The sequence below is a fragment of the Lissotriton vulgaris genome, chromosome 10 (assembly GCF_964263255.1).
Source record: "Lissotriton vulgaris chromosome 10, aLisVul1.2, whole genome shotgun sequence".
In the NCBI taxonomy this organism is placed as follows: domain Eukaryota; kingdom Metazoa; phylum Chordata; class Amphibia; order Caudata; family Salamandridae; genus Lissotriton; species Lissotriton vulgaris.
Window position 1 is genome coordinate 557,773,031 of NC_141698.1, and position 22,288 is coordinate 557,795,318.

The window sequence follows — 22,288 nt, forward strand, 5'->3', positions numbered from 1 at the left end:
GCCCGAACATCAACTGACATTCAACACACCATTCGAACATTCATGCAATCAACATTCATACACAAGCGCACAGGCTGAGCAGCACTCTACATCTTCTCCCTTTTTAACAAAGAAAAGATGACTCTTCACAATATAATTATAAGATGTTACAATACAAAGTACTAAGCAAATATAAAAATATAATTAAGAACATTTATATATTCAATAGATTTAAAATCAAGTGAAGAGGTGGAGTGAAATCCTTAAACTGTAAAATACAGTAAAACCATTTTCTGAACACGCAAAAAGGACGTTGAAACAACACAACCCCTCTTCCCCCTTTTACGGAGACAATAGGTGAGCTAAAAGGGGAGTACGCAGAAGGAAGAGATACAAAGAAATGAGAAGAAAAATGAAAGCAAGGGGTGCAAGGATCACTTGAAGAGAAATAAATGAGAACAAGAGTGAAAAGATTGTGCAGCAAGGAAGGCGCAAAGACACAGCAGAGAAAAAGTTAACACAGCAAGAACCACCATGACACACTGATTGGCCAGACCAGGGCGAAGGTAACTTGAATATTGAAAAAGAAAAACAAGTGCAGGATAGAGGAAACTAGACTTAGTAGTGTGGTTAAAACTGCACAGAGTGCAGGAGAAAACGTAAAGAGAAACATACACAAAAAATGTGGAAGAAACGCAAGCATAAATAAAATATGAAGAGAAAGGCATCAAATCTCCACACGTCTTTAAATAAGACCCATATATATATATATAGCTAGAGAAAGCTTAGTGTGGATAATGACACACTTAAAAAGGAACTTGACCCTTTTTTTTTTAAAAGAGACCCACACGTCTTATAATAAGACCCAAATAAATATATAGCTAAAAAGCTTAGTGTGGATAATAGTACTGAAGAATGCATTTGCATTTTTAAAGAGACCACACGTCTTAAAGTAAGACCCATATACATATAGCTTAAAAGCTTAGTGTGGTTTACAGTGTACAATAGAAGGAACCACACGTCTTAAAATAAGACCCATATAAATAACTTAAAAAGTTGGTGTGGTGGAATGCATTTGCATTCTTCCTTTCAAAACATTAGAATTTTTTTTTTTTAAATATATATATTCTTCCTCAAAAGAGACTGCATTAGCCTACTTTAAAACATCAAAAATATTTGGTGAAGCATGAAACTAAGTATGACTGTAAAATCATTTCATTTTTAGACATGCCTGTATACAAATCATGTAACGCTTATACTAAAATACTCATTCTGAAATCACTGCAAAAATTCAAATAATTAAATACTTAAGATTAATGTAACTATAAGGATAAAGTAACTGTAGAAATATGGAAGAGAAAGGTGATATCATCTGCAAAATTCAATTGTAGAAAATCTGCATTATCAGTCTCTAACTTGAATGAGCATATGAAATAATTATTTGCGTGAAATGAAGGAAAATAACCAGTAGGTGGCACTGTAAGGCAGCAATGATGTAAGTTCCCACAGAAAACGGCATAAGGGAAGTTTGTGTATGATGTCCGCCAGAGAAACAGTACCTGCAGATAGTAAAAATAAAACGTTCCAAGGTCCCAGAAACGAGTTGATGAACCGGAAGAAGCCACAAATATGAGTGAGTGAAAGCCGACTTCACGAATCTTTCCAAAAACCAAAAATAAAGCGATTGGCACGACACATAGTTCACAGGGAATTACCATTGGAAAACACACATTAAAAATGGCGGTACGTCTTTTACGTTGGAGCGGGTGGCTCATGGCTGTACGATGCTCCTCAAATCGCTGAATAGCTGTAGTGACGCTGTAAAACGTCACAGTGGGAAGCCAAGTAAAGAAAGGTAGATGCATGAAGGTGCCTCGCGCTGGATTTGAAGCTTCAAAGCTATAACGGTAAGAGCGCGAGCAAGGTCATATGCTCTTAACTTTTAACATTTTAGTAAAGTATAATTAAGAAAATTCTCACGTTAAACACTTGACACACTGCTGTTGAAGGAAAATGTAAAACTCCCTTCCGCCTGCCGCTGAAATAAACTTAACACTCTTTTCTTCACAAAGAGGAGCAGTTCAGAAAGAAATCAGAAAAGAAACACTTGTACTCCGGTTGAGGGTAACAGGTTCATCTTTCTTTCCCCGAACTGGTTAAGTATAATCTGCTTTTCAACCGGAATTCGTCATCATGCCGGTCAGGTAGTGAAAGGCTTGTTGCACCAGAGCAGTCACAAGGTGGCAGGACAGTAATCACAGGCAGCAGTCAAAAACAAACAGATAGTAAAACTAAGCAGCGACTGAATATGAGGCAGGAAGATGAGCATTACGAGAAAGGCGCTTTAAAATTGCGGGTGATCGGACTCGTAGGAATTTGCATGCAGAGAAACCACTTGTGCGCCCTTTAAAGTTTGACTTGGCCGATTTCGAAAAATCTTCCTCACTTGATAAATTCTTTTGTTGACAAAGGGAGCGCTGCTTAAATTATGTCCCTTTTAAAAGTTGTATAATGTTAAATTTAAATAAATAACTGGCACTTACTTCTAGGGCGACCGGTGAGGTCACTAGTGGGGTTCTCGGTGCCAGTACGTATGAAATGCTTTGTTGAAGGTCTTCTTTTCAGTTTGGATCCTTTTCTTAAAGTTTCACTTTTCGTTCCGTTTCGTTTTTTTTTTTAAATGTCTTTTAAATTTGCACGGAGGTCCGTTTCTGAAGCGTCGCCAAATGTAAAGAAGAGATAATCCAGGAAGCCGAGGTCATTTGTTGTAAGTTGATCTTTATTTTGGTTTAAGATATAAATTGGAGAACCCCACCAGGAGCCGTATGAACTCTGCTCAGCCCGAACATCAACTGACATTCAACACACCATACGAACATTCATGCAATCAACATTCATACACACGCGCACAGGCTGAGCAGCACTCTACAGCTCCGTGATCAACAGTCGGTTTGCTCTCATTACCTTTGTACAGTTTTCTTTTAGGACAAGTCTGTGTTAAAAATTGTCTCATAAGTTGGTATGTTCTTAGTTGCATTTGATTTAATCAGTATTTTTTCCTACTCGTTTTCCAAGGATCACATTTTCAATTTGGATTTAAGTCTCAACAAGTAGGAGAGTTTTGGATTTTTCACATTGATCATTTACTCTCTGAGACGGGAAGGCAATAAATTAGACAAACTTGCTGGGTTTTTTTTTGTATTTGGTATTGCTCTACAGTTGCATAGGAAACCTCAGGGTCACCCCAACCAGGGTACTGTAGGCTTCTATAGTTTTCTTTAGGAATATTCCTCTTGTGAAAATTTAATAAGCTTCTCTGCACACCTTCACCTAACAATATTGTTAACTCTGGTGGCAGCAGTGCTGAAGCTGGTGCAGTTGCACTCCTTTTCAGAAGCAGTGCCACAGTATTTCCAAAGAAGACGGGCAATGTGTTTGTGTGGACTCACTATTCTGCGTGCTACAGAATATGATGCTCTTCATAGGCATCTGTTTTTCAGAAGTCTGTGCTGATTTCATGTTTTGGCAAAGCCTATAGGACAGGCCCGCAGATTAATTATGTAGTTCCTTTTTTTATTTTTTTATTTAATTGCAAGAATGTGCCACAAAATAAAGAAGTGGAAACAAAGAAAACACGTGGCCACCTAAATGTAAACACTATATATTTGCACATTAATTTTTTTCAAAACGTTTCTGGTTAAAATAAATCACTTCTAACTAGACTCCTGAAGTGCAGGCAACTGCTGCTAATTTAAGCGAATATAAGAAATAACTAAAATGAAAAGGACACTTGAAACCAGGATACGCCACAAAATGGAAATTAACTATTTTTAGATGGATGTGAAAAATGTCCACAGGTTTTGTGCAGTCATTCAGAGTTAAGGCAGCTATCTTGTAATGTGAATGGCTGAATAACTTGCGTTATGCTGTTTTGGGCAGAAGCAAAATGCGATTGTTGATTAAACCAACCAATGGAGAAAGTTTGCTAACCAAAAGTCTCTCCTATGTTTGTATATCTATGGAGTGATGGAAAAGCAATAGACTGGCATACCTTCTAAACCTGTCTCAAGTGCCAGATCTAACAAGCATTTACAATGCAGTTGGCCTTGCATTTGCGTGAGTTTAGCTTTTGCCATTTGTAAACGACAATGCCTTTTATTTGTTTTTTTTAAAAAGCACTTAAATAAGGCATTGTCATTTACAAAGCCAATAACTTAAACTTTTGCAAATGCAAGACCTATTGCATTGTACTTGACAAACAAATGATTTTTTTTGTGGTAAAAGTGGCCCCTGCCGCACTTTAACTTTAATGGAAGCCACGCCCCTTTCTTTAGACGCGGTTCGTCTAAAGAAAGGTATGCGCGGCCATTAAAGTGAAAGCGCAGAGTGTGACGCTTTCCCCCCAAAAAGCATGCGTTTGTCAAGTTGGCCCAATAAAAATGTAAAAGTGGGAGCTGTACTGAAACCGCAGCACGGCACCCATAGGCAAAGCGGGCTCCCTTGCAGGAAAGCAATTTGTGCCTGCAAAAGGGGAAAATCATTAAAGACAATAGTACTCACAGACTGTAGATAAAACATACCATGTAACAACACAAGTAAAAAGTCCATTCCTTATGGGAGGTTACAAATGCAGACAAGGAGAGACTACTAAGCCTAATCATGAATCCGAAGCAACCATTTAAAAACAAAAGTAACAGGCGCCAATTGAAAAGATGGTATGAGAGAAAGGGTTAACCCAAAGGAGTCACTGGGACCTGGGTATTAGGCTTTGAAAACAGGGGGTCCCAGTAAGAAGGACGTATTAATAGAGGAAATTTAGGACAAAGTAGAAAGAAATAAATGCATCTATAATGTTTTATTCACATTATAGGAAAAAAGTTGACAAAATCAAACATACAATACAAAATCGTATCAGTGCCCCTGGGGGGGAGAGAAAGGGGGGACGTGCAGTCGTGAGGGTAGTGTAGGGAGGTAATTGGTGACAGTAAAAGCACGTTTTATTCAAACATTGTCATAGGTTTAGTGTCAATTGGACAACATACAGACATTAAATCAGCTTAAAAGTTCAGACAACACATGCCCCTAAGTCCGTATTATACAAAATTGGGGTGGGAGGAGGCTGTGTACGAGCTGAGAAAGTCGACGTTTCGGTTCTCCTCGAGACAGCCGAGGCAGAGGTTGCGCTCTGATTATACTGCGCCAGACCGGTCACGGATTGTGATTAACCCTTCCGTTCTACGGGGACACGAATTTGACATCTCTCTAATCGAGTTTTGGAGTGGTCCCCAGCCCAGCACCCGGATCGTTTCATTCCCCATTACCCTTGTGGGATATGTATTGTACTCTACCAAGATGAAATACTTATATCGACCCTAACAAATTAATTTAACCCAGCAACACTGATTCAAACAGGTTGCCTGCCCCGCCACCCCCCTCCCGTCCTGATGAAGACCCTACTGCAAGGATTTTAATGCGTCCTGCTTCCCGTGGGTCGAAACGTCGACTTTCTCAGCTCGTACACAGCCTCCTCCCACCCCAATTTTGTATAATACGGACTTAGGGGCATGTGTTGTCTGAACTTTTAAGCTGATTTAATGTCTGTATGTTGTCCAATTGACACTAAACCTATGACAATGTTTGAATAAAACATGCTTTTACTGTCACCAATTACCTCCCTACACTACCCTCACGACTGCACGTCCCCCCTTTCTCTCCCCCCCAGGGGCACTGATACGATTTTGTATTGTATGTTTGATTTTGTCAACTTTTTTCCTATAATGTGAATAAAACATTATAGATGCATTTATTTCTTTCTACTTTGTCCTAAATTTCCTCTATTAATACGTCCTTCTTACTGGGACCCCCTGTTTTCAAATTGAAAAGATGGGCGGAAAATGGGTGGAGCTTCAAGTCCATACCTTAAGACAATATGCCTCGCAGAGCAGCGCATTCGCTGCTCATGCTTGACCAAAAACCAAAAAGACAATGCGATCAAAAAAATGTGATTAAACTGCCTTTACTTAGAATAAACGTGATCATTTCAAGGGCGATGAAGTCTTTGTTCCATCTATAATATCTTAAAGCAAATATATTTTAAAAGCTGGAAAGCATTTTCTACAGTTAAATAAATATTCAATTGATACCGAATGACTGGCTCCTTAGCGTGCAAACATTTTCCTGAAAGAACACCGAAAGATAGATTGATTCAAAAGTGTATTTTTTGGCATGCAAAAGTACAGACTCACGTTATGTTGTGTTATGTTTAGTGTGACACTACCATATCATTTAAATGTTTGATTCTTCACGCTTATACTCATGGCTATTGTTTTATGTTTTCTCATCAGTTACAGTCCAAACTGTATATGTGCAACAGCCGGCTGTATCATTTTATGATCGCCCAGTCCAATTGTGCTGTCCTTCGTGTAACCAGATGGTTGTTACCCGTGTTTCCTTCAATGCTGGAGCACTGACCTGGCTATCCTGTGGCGGTCTGTGTATTATGGGGTAAGTTTTATCATGTTGAATTTCGTTATTGCCTCTTTTGCTTGGCAGTTGGTTTACGTTCTAATTTGTCACCCTGTTGTCCCCTAATATGTAGCTGCTACTCCAAACTACTATTAAAAAGAAATCCAATAGGTCTAGCATTGACTTCCAGGCTTTTGACTTTGTTGACGCTTGCTTTGTTTTGTCATGGGTGGTTTATTAAATTGTATTGATATGGGAGCAGGCAGGCCATCCCAATCATATAAAAAACATTGGGTAAAAGCAGGCTTTGTTTTTGGTTAAAAAAGCACACATAGCCATAATAGTCCCTGTAACTGAGGGGAACTGCTTTGGTTGCTGATTTCTCCCTGTGAAACAGCAATATTCATCAATCACAACGCAGTTAGGCAGTGGCTGATGTCGGTCGGCTCACTGCCACATGGCCTGTGCTGGAGGGGGTAGAAGGAAAATGTGAATGGCACAAATTTAGTCCAATGGGTGAAGAGGGCTGATTATAAATACAGATATACAATTTTAGTAACAATCAAAAGTTCTTGGATAATGCCAGACTTAAAAATGAAAATTGGGGATAACTGCTATTGCAGATCTTTCCCACACATCAACTTACACTCGTAGAACTTAAATCTGTCTAGGAAGCAATGGAGCTGTGTAGATATTAGGGAGTAGGAATCAACTTAAAGATCACATGCGTGTTTGGAAGTGAAGAGATGAACAGAAGCTTCACCCTTTTGTACTTAGGGCTGCAAAAGGTTCTTCTCATTTTTGAGTGAGGTGTTCATCAAAGACACCTGTTTTAACTCCTTCGACTTTCCATATCCACCTCAGAATTTATTCTGTGTCATGAACTTTATTTTTTGCTTTGCTTTGCCATGCAAGTCCTTGTTCAAACATTGTTTTTGATAATGTTCATCGAAGAGCTGCATGCCATCCACACTACTTCTTCTTTCAATCATTGTATTACAAGTTGTCACTGCCTGTGCCAGGTGGACCTTTGTAACTAACCAGTATTTATTCTGAATCTTTTATCAGATACTTGCACATTAAGTTTGTTTCAAGATGATACTGCTCTCCCACAATAATCCCCTTCAGCCAATATAAAGGAAGAAAAGGGCCGTAAAGTAATTACTTGCTTCATTCTTGTATCCTGGCGAGAACATTTGTTAAAAAGAAATGACACATTAAAATTGTCATAAAGGTTGATCAGTACTAGGACTTTTTCACTTCTCCAGTTCTCAGACGTTCAGTTGTTTTTACTTCGGAGTTTAATATTCTTCTGATTGAGTCTGATACTACATTATAAATGGTGCCTGACCTAGGTACTCCCCGTCCCTTCCAGATACATTCTAGTTTCTGTTTCTCAAAACAATATTCTTGGTTCCCTACCACTTTTGCAGTACAGAAGCAATCCCAGTTCTCAAAATGTTTTTTGAAAGTCTACTATGAAATTTGATCTTGTTTTAGTTGTATTACTTCAGGTACATGTTGTTCTAGAGAAGGAAAGCAGTTTTGATGATCCATACATTGTGGAGTGCCAGTATGATCAGGTGGGGTTTTTTAGATCAGCAGCTTTGTATCCAGTAAATTATAAACAGGCTTTTAGGACCTAGATCACAAAGTCCAGTGTGAGTGATGAGTATAAAGCAGCTGTACAGGCTCATGAGATTGTGCAGGTCAGCAGTGGTATGATAGTGGAACGGCCTGAAAAGTGGAATTGGTTGGGATGGAACAACAGGAGTGATGACCATGTCAGCAGAGTTGAGAGAGTTGTCGGTTGTTGAGGGGAATATATTGCTGAAAGTTCTGGGAAATGGGCTCATTTACACCCTAAGCAAACACATCTGCTTCATGCCTAGACTGGGAGCTTTAGTCTAGATTTTGCTGCAACATGAATATAGGGAGATGAGTGGCAGCAGCAATGCCTTCTTTCTAGTTGAATTGCGTTAGAGGAACTTGTTAATGAAAATAGAGGCTTGTGGATTTCAGTAGAGAGCATGGGCTCATTTGATAAAGGAATGGTTGATGAGCCTTTGTATGAGTTTTTTCCAATACTTCTGCACAAACTAATCCAAGACCTGTTAGACGCTTTACCTGTTTCAACTAGTGTCACTGCCATTAGTAACTGGAGTATTTTTGTGCAGTCAATTTCAACACTAGATTTTGTGGAAGAGGTAGTACCTTCCCCAGATGCAAATGTGCTGAACATGCAATGTTAAAGCGTCTATTTCCAAAGGTTAAATCAACGTTTCTAATTAGGCATGGCAGTACCTTACTTTACATTAAAAAAACAATATAGAGATTTGCAGAAAAAAGCTATGGTAGAGTGACGTTATAGCTAGGTGAAAATGTCAGTTAAAGACAATTTTAAGTTTATAAAAAATAGACCCTGAATTTCAACAGTTCGTTATATGAAGTAACCGTAACTTGCACATTTGCCTTGCACTGTGTATGACCTGAAATATCATATTATATATGACATGTTCTATAATATCACTGATAAAATTACTGATGACATCTGACATGACCTCATTAATGACATCCCTGTGAAGGAGAAGTCATAGTAAAGTTACTTCAATTAACTATAGTTGGTGAATATCAGCGTTGTTTTCTTTTTTTGTGTAAATGGTTTTTTTTTTAACTGACTTTCACTTAGTAATAACATCACTTTATCTTTTTGTTTTTTCAGGGAATAAATATTCAATGAAAAAAACAAAGATATATTGTAGTTAGGAAAACATTAATTATTCTTTCTAAACAAAGCCAATTTAAACTATAGAAACATTACAAATTCTAAAGTTATACTTCCAATTAAAATTTATAATTTGTGCACCACCTTTCATTTACTGTAAGTTGCGAACCTCCGTACATTCCTGTCACCTCACTTGCCACACTACGGTAACTAGAACTCACCACTCTACCATGCACTGGTGAAACCTTTGCATGCATACTATGACTTATAGCATTTGAAATGATAGCATTCATAACACCTATTACACCTTAAATAACATAACTGTTGCTGACTCTACACTTGAAGCAAGTTAAAAGACCTCTGTTTTTATTCTTTTGCAGTTGTGCTGCTGGCTGCTGTCTCATTCCTTTCTGTGTCGATGCCCTCCAGGATGCAGATCACTATTGTCCAAACTGCAAAGCCCTTCTTGGTACCTACAAGCGTTTATAGATACCGTCCTGCAATCCAAAACAGATGAGATGCAACCAAGATGGCACAGCTCCTTTGTAGCTGATATCCTGACTGTATGCACATAAGTGTTCTTAGAGCTGCTGACTTTGAAACTAGGGAACCAGATTCGAGCCCAGCATGAGCTCGACATCCTGTTATTCTGGACAAATTACTTGGACACCCTGTGCCATAAAAAATGATTTGGCGACTCTGGTTCTCTTGTTAAAAAAAGAAATTATGCCCTCATACCTTGGGATAAAGTTAGCACAATATTAATGCAAAGAAATATTATATAAGATTGAAATCTGTGTTCTGATAAGTCATGTTTCACAAATGAAGGCACTTAATTTCATGGGATTTTTCATTGAAGTTTGAAATTGGCAAACAAGATCACTAGTTTTGCTCCAATTTGACATTGCCATACATGGCAGGCAGCGTAATAGTAGAAATATTGTGTGGCTATTATTGCAGTAAATAGGAGTTCCAGCAACACGGCACATGCAGTAAAGGTGATGGAAAGTAGACCAGCAGTTAAAATACTCACCACAAGTCCCAACCCGCCACATTTAACATGTGTATTTTTTTTCTTTTTGTGAAATGTTTTTATCTGCAGGTTTTATAATTTTATAAATGAAATGGAAACGTACTCTTAAGTAAGAGGCTTAAATTCTTCTTTGGGAATATGAAGTACGTGTTTCTTCAAATATTAATGCACCAAGAAGGTTAAATGACTATGGGGTTAACTTCTGTATATTACCCAGGGATTCTGTGAAGAAATGCCAGGGGTATTGTGCTCCAATAAGTGTGATATTATACTTTTTTTGTGGTGCTCACACACAGCCAGCTGAGTTTACAGTTCGGGGGTGGTATAAATTAGAGATAGCAATAGTGCCTGTTAAGCCAATTTAATTTGACAATATTCAGGGAGAATTCTTTATCAGTGGCTTGCCACTTTGCGGAAATAGGATTCTACAGATCTTGCATAGAATTTAGTTCTTTGCTGCTTAATTGTGTTCTTCTTGACAAAATAAAGTTGCTATATTTTTATTTCTTTCAGTTTTATATAAATACAGATCGATAATTATATATTTTATTGGACCAGTGACATTGTTCTTGTAAAGATCAATGTTGTTCTTGAATGCAGGACACCTTGCATTTACTTTCATACGGTAGTCGTATTTATAATCCGCGATTCTTGTGACCTGGCGGGTGAGCCTGTGTAGAATGCTACTCATAGTCCCCAAGTTAACCTGATTTTCATTCTAGGTTTTCTCAACAAATCTTCGCCTGCTTGGCTGACTGAGTAATCAGGGTATTTAGATAACAGTAAGTCACGTGTCTATTGGCATCATTATTGGATGATGAGCAAACCAGACTGAAAATAAATACCACCTTTTTCATTCACACTAATGTGTTGTTAAGAAATTGCAGAGGAAACATTTAATGCAATAATAAAATAAGAGATCTATTCACATTGACTGTATTTTCAAAATATGGCGTGTTTGTAAGCAACCATAAAGAACTATTTACAGAAAGCTTCTGAATCAAACTATTAGTGTACACATACAAAGTTTGGTTCTTAAAGTGTTACTCACTTGCCCATCACCCTATGCACCAGTTAGGTGATCGTGTTCCTCTATCTTCACGTTGTGATATTTCAGAAGGAGAGACTAGGACATAAGGCAAGTCAATGGCGCGCAACTGCTTCGCAGGGTGGTGGGCACCCAAGTAACACTGAAGATTGTGAGAACTGAAATTTGTCTATGTGCACTGATATTTTGACACATACTCTTTCAGTCAATGTGTTTAAGATTGTTTACAGTTGTATGATGTTTTGAAAATTCATTATTGCAAATTATTTTAAATCCTCATATTAGAGTTAAGGCCAACAGGGTTTTTTTTTTGACTGCATATTAATGGTGCAACCTCCTTTCTGGCCATACAAGGACCCAACCCAAGCCCTTGTGTAACCACGCCAGTGAGAAAATGGCAAATGCTGCTTGGGAAATGGTTATGAAGAGATGCTTATATTTAGTAAGTATCGGATTTTATAGCAGCCAACATTGATTTTGATTATTCGATTTCATACATACAGAACAAATATAATTATGTATGTTCACTATTTAGCCTGTTTATCTTGTAGTGATAGCTTTGTGAAAAATCACATTTTATATATTTCAATTATAAAATAGTTCCTGCCATATACTACATCTCATGCTTTAGATTATTTTGGCTATTTTTATGGTAGAACTAATGGTGCTTATATGCAGGCATTCCTGGTATTTGAATGGTGTTGGGGTGTTAGCTGTAAGTTTAACGTCCAGTAAACATGAAGGGTTAAACATTGTAGGAAACATGCAATGGCAAAACCAATAGGTGTGGTGTTAACTGCCAGCCTTTGGCTTTGTAAGTAAATGTGTATACTTGTAAAGCGCACTGTGACTCCATCTCGGAGTGTCCTGGCGCTGTATACCGCTGGGGAACCCGTCCTGGCTTTCCCTGTGAGATGGTCCCTCCTGGGCATCTCCAAGGTGAAGCCAGACATCCCCAGCGCTGTTGGGGCCGTTGTGGAGATTAAGCAAGCTATTGCCCAGAGTTGCAGAGTGGAACCCATGGTTAGAGTAGGCACCGAGGCGAGAGTTATTGAGCCCGCAGACATTTTGACCCAAGACCCTGCCGCGTCGGGAATTGAACCCTGGTTCCGGGCCAGACCTCTGCATCAGGGTCTGCAGCTCTAACCATTGAGCCACACTTCTCTTTGTGTTGTCATTGTTTGTGTACTGTGTATTTGTTGGGGGAGCTTCCAACCCTTCGCCAATGTAAAAAAAATCTTTGTCTAAAAGCCAAACTCTTTTTGGTCTCAGAAGTCACACATTGCCATATTGTACTGCCCCTAAAGGGAACTTAATTTGTTTGTGGGTGTGCTACTTGAGAAAAGGCAGAATGCCATAAATCTCACTGAGGTTAGCCAATGGCTCAAACGGGCTGGCCCACTCTCTCATGCTGTTGGCTCCAGCTGGCCAAAGAAAAATGTGAGTGACATCATAGACTAATAGATTAAAAGAGCTAGCTGATTGGGCCGGTAAGTAAGTACATTATACATATAATTTAAGAAAAAAGGGGCTTAGCTAACACTAGACCTAGAAATAAAATTAGTTCACAATTTAGGTACCGTAGGATGCTCATTTGCTTTGCTTTACTGTTCGAAGTAACTTGGGCCCTGCTCCTGAGCAACTGGCCAGTACTTTTAGTTCTCTACTTCGCTGACGTTTATTTGGGAAATGTGACTCGGCTTTGATCCAAATTTATCATACAGGACATTAGAATGCAAAGTCAGCTAGCTTGATTGATATACCTTTGGCACGCTTAATTCTGTAGTTGCACAAACTTGCTGTCCAAAAGGAGCAAATGTATTGGCTTTTGAAAGAAATTCAGACGTGTAGCAAAGTTACATTTATATTACCTGTTGTGTTATAAATAACTTAACTTTTTGTATCCAATACAGCTTTTGTATATTACATAATGCACAATTATACAAATTTATAGAGGCAATGTTTTATGAGATGACTTCTTTTTCCATGTTCCCTTTACCGTTCTACGTTTAAAGCTTGTGTACAGTAATGATGTTTGATAAATCTTTTTAAAGATGATCTCCTGAAGGAATTTACATGTGTTAGTCACTTATTTCTGTGAATGCATCTACTGAACTGATTTAATGTGACAAAATAAAGATTATGCTTTACATTACAAAATTACACAATATTGCTTTTCATGTTTTCCACTTCCAGCAAAAAGGTTTAAGTAGTACCTGAGTAATGTTTATAGTCTTGTCAGCTCCACAACCACAATCTGCACTTGTAGCTGGCCTATGCACATTGAAACGTATTTCAAATTGGCACAGGCTTTAATAGGCGCAGCCTCCTTGAAATAAACACGTCCCTTATTGTCATGTCATTATTAGCACAACTCGTGTTTTAGTTAATACCTTTAAACGCCAAAGACTCCTTCACTAGGCATATTTAGAATAACTGAAATTGACTAGTTAGAGGAAATAGCAGTGTAAAGTGCTATTGGAATGTTCTTCTTTATAAAGGAGGAATTGCGATTTTCTAAACTTTCAGTGTAGTGGAAATTGAGATTTTAGAGACTCGAAGTTTGTGCAGACTCCTTTTATGGGGTTCCCACAAGCAGCTTATTACCCTAACAACAGAATTCCAAACATAACAACAATCGATTATTTTGTCTGAATTTTAGCCTCTTTAATGCTTTCTTCAAACTGATGTTGCCTTTAATTCAACCATGTGGAAAAGATCCTCTTCTTCCCTTCAGCTGCTTTCCGCATACATTTTCTTGAAACCTTCTCCAATCCTCCTCAGAATATCTACTTTAGATACACAACCAGAGCCAAATTAAAATATTAGACATATCAAAGTCACAGCGTCCATTTGTAAAGCAAAATAGCAAATCAAACATCCTAATAAAAAAAAAGTATTATGCATTTGAAAATAATTCAACTTCTCTTCAGCCATCCTATCTCCCCAGGTGAAACAGCATTATTAAAATCTCAATTTTGATTACACTGAAAGCCTAAAATCACTTTTTTATGACCAGACAGAAGAAGTCTGTGATTATGTTAAAGTTAAGTCCTTGCACCATATACTCAGATGCATGCGCGGTAGGTTTCAAATACAAACTTAGCAAATGTAGAAACATTCTATCAATCTACATAATATAAACTCTTCCTCATTGATCATCAACACTTTATTCGGTTTTTACAAAGAAAACCATAGAAGTCAAACATGATTAAAAAATCTCCATCTAATACATACAACAGCAGTGCAATATGACCGTCATTGGCCCATGAGTACAGGGATGATAAACAAACGCTATTGCAAGGATTGAGGGGTCCAAAATGTGTATGGACGTCGTCCGATACCGTTCAAGTACAATGTTGGTAGTAAGGGCCATATCAAGTGCAGTAAAACCATCAATCGCAACCCTATAAAATACAAAATTGTAAACTTGGATCATATTAAAACTGAATTCATGTCATCACAGTTACAAATAACTGTCCATGCAGGCTAATCACAGCTAGACCTAAGCCTTATGGCAACCCTTAAAAAGCTAAGAACATACAATACTGAGTGGCTTGGAAGCTGTTATAAAAGGATACAAGCGGGTCTAAGCCTCCTAAAACTTGCTTTTTTAGAATAGGAATGATAAGACTTTCTAGATGCGTCATAGAAACTACAAAACATTAAAAAGTGCATTATATCCTGTGGCGATTTTTTATCGCATCCACAGGGTGGGACGCACTGCCCTCTGTGTGCACCCCGAGGATGTGCCAAAAGATGGTCCAGGATGTCCAATCGAAATCTTGTCAATAGAAAACGGTCATGAATACTTTTAAACTAAATGAGATAAAGTTCAATTGATGACACAGTTTTCAATCAAAAATACCTACGCACACTACACTTCCTCATCTTCTCTGGCCCACGTACGGTTTTTAAAAAAGTTCACCTTCACCCAGGTTATGTCCTTGCTGCAGATTTCCTCTGGGTGCTCAAATAGGACTGCCCTTCCCAAACAAGTGAAACATTCTCTAACATTATCATATGCGGATGACACGCAAATACTAGTTACCCTTGGTCCTGATGTAAACGACACCAAAAAGCGTTTTAAAAAGTGCTTGATGGAGGTAAAAAATTGGATGAGTTTGAACCATCTCCGACTGAATGGTGCCAAATCCGAAATGACATTTGGTCAAGCTAGTGTACATTGGACCCATGATTGGTGGCCCTCGGAAATGGGGGAATGCCCCGTCCCAAAGGAATCAGTCCGCAACCTTGGAATCCACATGGATAATAAATTATCCATGAAAGACCATGTAAATTACACCGTTGGCACCTGCTTTGGAATCATGCGAAGTCTACGTAAGGTCTTCAAATGGATACCAATGGAAGCACGCAGAATCCTAGTTCAGGGCCTTATCTTAAATAGGTTAGACTATGGTAACTCTCTTCTGCTTGCTATAAATGAGTGCCATATTAGGAAATTACAAGTTGTACAAAACACTGCTGCTCGTCTGATTCTGGGCTTACCAAGACGATCCCCTTCTCTGCCATGCCTAAAAAGTCTACACTGGCTCCCTGTTAAACAAGCATTTGCAATGCAATAGGTCTCGCATTAGAAAAGTTTGAGCTTTTAGTATTGTAAATGGCAATGTTTTTTTTTATGCAGTAGTTAAGTTTTGTTTGTATAAAAATGAGCACCTTGAAGGAGTGAAGGATTTCAAAGTAATAATAAAAGCATATTCAGACAATAACTAACACACACAAATGGGGAACGGTGCTGTCAGGAAACTGCAGGTAATTTATATACATGCCTTGCAGGAGCACCTTCAGGATGCTTTAACTTCAGTGCTCCCAGGCCCCACGCAGCTTTAGCGTGCTCATTAGGATGTTATGCCTATTTCTTGGTGCATTTCCACAGAGCACTTTGGTGTTCCCCCGCAGCCCTACAGGCCTGTATGCTGCCCCAGGTTGTCTAGTTTTAATTGTCTCACCTTAGCTGCCCCTCCCTCTGACCCAACCTCAGTAGGGGAGCCCCCTACTTTACGACCTCTCCAGCTTCACATTGGTCACTTACTTCAGGCTCTATCAGCCCTCATACCGGTCCCTCTCTCATCAAAACAGCCTTTCACGTGAGGATCAGAGCCGCTTGGTAGATTATGGCGGTGCTCCAAGTGCCTGCATGAGACCCCGCAGACGGGACTCTTGGGTGTGCATTGAGAAGCCGAGGTGGAAAAGGGACATCCCTGCATAGTGCTGCACAGTACAGGCATCGCGATGGTGCGGGCCTGAGCCCGGTACAAACGGAACATCGCCGCCGGCCTGTGACCAGGAAGTCAGGCAGGCCGGGCGGGACAACCGGAAACAGGAAGTAGGAGGGCGGGAGCCTACCCCGCCTCCCACGGAAGAGCCGCGGCTGTTCGGAGCACCGGAGCAGGCAGGAGCCTACCCTGCACCCCGGTGCCGAAGGAGGGAGGAAGAGTCCTGCTGCCGGGCCCTGCAGCTGCCGATGAGAGGAGAGCCGCCGCACCAAGGAAGCCGGTGAGTGGGGCTTCGCCTTGTTGCTGAGCTGCGAGGGCGGGGGTCATGTGTGTGTGTGTGGCGGCGGGGGCTGTGTATGTGTGTGAGCGTGCGTGTGTGTATGTGTCTTGGAGTCTGTGTGTATGCGTGTGTGTGTGTGTGACTGTGGGGGGGGAGGGGGTGTGTGTGTAGGTGCGGCGGCGACGGGGGGGGGGGGGTGTCTGTGTATGCGTGTGGCTGTGTATGCGTGTGGCTGTGCGCATGCGTGAATGTGGGTGCGCATGCACGCAGTTAAATCCAGCCGAAGAGAAGCGCGTGGCACTTTCTTGTCCTTCATTCCCTCGGATGCTAATTCCAAGCGAGACCTAAAAAGTATGTTCCAGTCAACCAGTAGCAGCTTCCACCGGTCCCGGGTGGTGAGGAGGGGGGAAGGGGAGGCCGAAGGATGGCACACATTTTTTTAAAAAGCAACTCACCTGGAATGGCTGGCCTGCCAGCTGTCCGGCGTCAGCCTCTCCTGTGTCCTTCAAGTCAACTTTCTGCAGGCTCCCAGCAACAGGCAGCACCCTGCAGACAGGCTCCACTGAGCCAATCACAAAGCTGCAATGCATCGTTGTGATTGGTCTGAGGGCCGTGGATCGGCGCTCAGACTGCAACAGGGAGCCTGTGCTGACCAGGCTGTGTAATGCAGTCTGGTAGGAACATGCAAATTGCGCATGGACTGTTTGGTCGGCCCAAGAGGGCCGGCCATACAGTTCAGGCGCACTTTGGGAGTGCAAATTACTCCGTCCCTGCTCTGGCCAGCTCTGTCCCGCCGGAGAGCCACTGACAGCTATAGGAAAAACAAGGTAACAAAAAAGCTGCTCTTCAGGGACCGTAGAAAACATGCACGGGCAACGCCAATAGGTCTGCCTCGTTTTAGCAGTATGCGTTCTCTGATGTAACTGTTGTGCGTTATTGGGCGATAGGTTTGGAAACTGCCACTTGACAAGTACGTATTACTCGTGCCGATGTTAAAAAAAAGCCAAAGCATTCCTTTTACATATGTTAAAAAGAGCATAACGCAGCATTATACCCAAAGTGGCACTTTCAGGTCAACAGGAACAAGCAAAGAGTTTAGTGTGCTTCAAATGTCAAATCCACTCAAAGAGACTCAAAATATGCCAGCTAAATATTGCATAGGTCACCTTTTCCGTGGTAAATATTACATTAAATATACTTAACTAAAACATCATCACTCAAAGACACTATCAAAGGATTTTAACGGTCTTGTCTCTTTTCTGGTGAAGACCGGTTCAGTGCCACAGAATAAATCAGTCCAAAATCATACTCCTGGGTAACCTCCCACTATATTTTTTACCAAGCATTACCTAGAACACGAGTACACCATTGGCAGCAACATTACAAGTTTATTTAAAACAAAGATGTACAGGCAGGCGGCAGCATTAAGAGTGCCAAAGCGGACACACACACACCCAACCCCTCCGCCTGCAGAATTCAGGTAGCAGTGAGTGTACATTTCATCACATACTGCAAAAGAACAGTACGTGCAATATGATCAAGACTAAAAGCTACCATTAAAAGGTGTGTGAGCCTGTATATGTGCGACTGTGTGGGATGGGACTTGTTTATGCAAGTGTATGTGTTATAGAATAATAGTGTATGTGTAACGGTACATGTTCTGCTGTGTATAAGGTTACATTATTGTAGGTGTGTTGAGATAAGTGTGCTCATGAGAGGTCTGTGGCATTGTGCTGTGTAAATTATATGATGGGTGTTAGTTAAATTGGCTGTGTGTGTTATGGTTTGTGAAGCAGTGTGAGCATGTCACATGCTTGGAGCATGTAAGTGGCACATGGTAAGTGTATAATGGTTCAGAATATGTTCCTTGTTCTGCTTGAAACATTTTTAATTCCCCCGGACTAGGATCACCATTGTAAATGCCTTCAAGTAATTAAATAAACAATGTGATTACTAATTATCTTGTAGATGCCCACGTGCTTCGCATGATAACGCCTTGTTCAGAGAGAGGGTATGCACACATGACGTTATTTTCAACTTTTGCTTTGAATGGCGGAAGGCACAAAAGCGTGATCGCACAGCTTTGCCGTGATTTGGTCTGCTGTAACACTCAAATGAATCAGGAGAGGTCTCCACAGTCTCAACAGGAATCATTTCTTCCCAAGCAGGCTGCCATAATAAAGCGAGCAAAAAAACAGTAATGTATACTTAGGAGCTACTCACATGACACACTCAAGTCATCGGCAGTGTTTTCATTTTGAATGTAATCTTGCACTTCATCCAAGTGAGTCGTTTCAAAAGCCCAGTGCAATCCAGATATAAACAGTAGCTTGTGCCAAACAGCTTCACCTGGCCTTCCCCAGAAGTGCCCATGGCGAGGATCACACGTGGCACTCGTGTGGACCGCTGCCCAGAAGGTTAGGGTTTTGTTGCAGCAGGACGTTACATCTGCGGTTTGGAAGACCTGCGTCAGCAGCCTCGCTTGCAAGCTGCACATTCGGCCAATAATTAGGATAATAAACACAATTTAAAGAGAAAGCGCTGAAGTGCTATGGAATGGCGTAAGGAATGATTAAACGCGCCCCCTCTTATTCGAGTTGGATTTACATACGCTTTCAAATGGCTAAACTGCGTGCATTTAGTAATACAATCTAATCTAGAATTAAGAACACATCCATGTCAGGCCGTCCCACAACAGCTGGCCTGGGAGGAACGAGGTGGGAAAGGGACATCCCTGCATAGTGCTGCACAGTACAGGCAGCGCGATGGTGCAGGCCTGAGCCCGGTACAAACGGAACATCGCCGCCGGCCTGCGACCAGGAAGTCAGGCAGGCCGGGCGGGACAACCGGAAACAGGAAGTAGGAGGGCGGGAGCCTACCCCGCCTCCCACGGAAGAGCTGCGGCTGTTTGGAGCACCGGAGCAGGCAGGAGCCTACCCTGCGCTCCGGTGCCGAAGGAGGGAGGAAGAGTCCTGCTGCTGGGCCCTGCAGCTGCCGATGAGAGGAGAGCCGCCGCACCAAGGAAGCCGGTGAGTGGGGCTTCACCTTGTTGCTGAGCTGCGAGGGCGGGGGGCATGTGTGTGTGTGTGCGCGCGTGCGGCGGCGGGGGGGCTGTGTATGTGTGTGAGCGTGCATGTGTGTATGTGTCTTGGAGTCTGTGTGTATGCGTGTGTGTGTGTGACTGTGTATGCGTGTGGCTGTGTATGCGTGTGGCTGTGCGCATGCGTGAATGTGGGTGCCCGTGCACGCAGTGAAATCCAGCCGGAGAGAAGCGCGTGGCACTTTCTTGTCCTTCATTCCCCCGAGTCAGCTAGCTATAGTTCTCCACCTGGACGCATCCTTCGGATGCTAATTCCAGGCTCGACCTAAAAAAGGGCCATCTTTAAAACCATGTGTTTGGTTCATAAACACATGTACGGCACAGGACCAAAATATTGGAACCGAAAATTGACATGGTACCAGCCTGGTCGACAATTGAGATCAAGCTTTAAGCTGCAGCTCATGCCACTTAGAGTTCTAACCGCTAGAAATGGCGGACGTGCTTTCTCCTATATGGCACCATCCCAATGGAACAAACTCCCTCTAAACATACGTACAACCATCGAACTCATGAGTTTTCGAAAGAAGTTGAAAACATGGCTCTTTAGTTAAGCCCCCATTTCCAGGATCATTCACTTTTCTTTTTCTGGGATTGTCCGCATGCGCCATGAGACTCCCTCCGGGATGTGATATGTCTGCGCAATATAAATATCCAGACTAAGACTAAGACTACTTGAGCCAACCAATACGGTTAGTATGATGAAGGGAAGGACAGTCCCTTAAGATTTCCTTACTAAGGGCTTTTTCTTCTTGGTCCTGATTTTCCCACCATGAAATGGGACGAAAAGCCAACACATCAGAGATAAAGGCCACCCCTAGTCCTTCATGCACTTTAAAGGATGGAATGCTCTGCAGTAAGCAGAGTATCCGTCTCAAAAAAGTGTTTTTCAACACGTTGTAATGCAACCTGCTTAATATGGCTCCAGATCTCACTCCCAGATTCATTTAGTTATATAAATCTGCAGGAGTGTCCTAATCCGTCTGCTTCCTAGTCTGGTAGCAAAGTTAACAAGCATTGGCATAGCCAATAGGTCTCGTCTTTAGCCATGCAACAGTTAATGTTGTTGCACCAAGGATATTGTGATTCATTACTAAATACTTATAAGGTCCCAAAGGTGAGACCTATTGGCTATGCCAATGCTTCTTTTCTGTACTTTGGCTCTATTTTTCAGTTGTGAAGGCCGCCCCATTGCGACGCCTTTGGTCTGCAGGTAGAAACACCCTTGGAAGAAGAAAGAATTCCTCATCATGGCAATTGTCAGTAATAAAATAATTAAGTCTGTTGGCACCGCCATAGGTGCTGGGCGGAGGTCCAAGACTCGTCTGATCACATCAAGATCTTCATTTTGTGGGATGTTGTGTAAAGCGACACAATGTCGCAGATGACAAGTAATTGTTTCATATTGTCAAAAGGGTGAGTATCTACCAAATTAATAGTCTGGAGCGTGTCACGTAGGTACGTTGTGGTTAATTCAGCGATGGGTTTCAAGAAGACATCCACGTACTTACACAAAGGTTCTAATATCGAGCCGCAACCCGACACAATCGCTTTTGGATTCATTCCGGCTAGACCAACGCCACTCGCGGTAAGCACCTTGAGCTCCCAATGTTGAGAGAGATGTTATGTTAAACATGTTAGAATGCTCATACTGACCGGGCCTTCATTTTCAATCCCGTTTCCTAGACTCAGGCACGGGCTGCGCTTTCGATATTAAGACCAAAGTGGACTGGTGAGTTGCACCGTGATTAATTGTTATTTACCACTTCTGTCTCGAGCCCGCATGGCCTATTAGTTTCAATATGTCAATTTATTCTTCCTAGATTCTACGTTCAAATAGTGGGGACAGAACTACAGAAAAACAGAGGTATTTTCTTAGTGGTGTGTTATAAGATTTGTGGTGTGTCGATTTGTTCTTTCAAGGCCAAATTTCAGAGACAATGAGGCCACTACATGGTGGAAATTGGTACCCTCAGGTTGAATATATATGTGATGTCAAATACGTGATGTTATCCCTACCTAGGTTTGATTTAAGCAACTTAGTGGAGCATTAAATAATTCTATTATAATTCAGAGGTTTGGACCTCGATGCGGGTGGCTATCAGTGGTGGGCCACTCATGGTTGCACCTTATTCTTTCAGGTGCGATCGCGCTCTCCATTCACATTAGGAGCCTACAGGCCCACCAGTTCGTGTTGATTCAACGTCACTGTATTTAAGTGGCTTTTTGGTAAATATTGGCACATCCCAACGCCTATATGAATTAGGTGAATTTCTTTTTAGCTTAATTTGTGTTTCTTTAACCCTAGGTGCCTTTTTAAACTCCCATCACCAAAACCAGTCCTGAGGAAGACCCCGTAGTAAGGTGTCAACTAAACCTACATCTTTATCACCTGTACCTATCCATGAACAACAGATTATT

At 41.2% G+C, this 22,288-nt stretch overlaps 1 protein-coding gene across 2 annotated transcripts in view; it reads left to right on the plus strand.

The window, feature by feature from the left end:
• The window catches only part of LITAF (lipopolysaccharide induced TNF factor), a 145,043-nt gene extending 131,633 nt beyond the window's left edge, over positions 1–13,410 (plus strand). For both annotated transcript variants that reach the window (XM_086941408.1, XM_086941407.1), the window contains exons 4-5: positions 6,324–6,483; positions 9,550–13,410. In XM_086941408.1, coding sequence (XP_086797534.1) covers positions 6,324–6,483; positions 9,550–9,658 — 269 coding nt within the window. In that variant the 3' untranslated portion in view covers positions 9,659–13,410. The remainder of the gene's footprint in view (positions 1–6,323; positions 6,484–9,549) is intronic.
• The last annotated feature ends 8,878 nt before the right edge of the window (positions 13,411–22,288 follow it).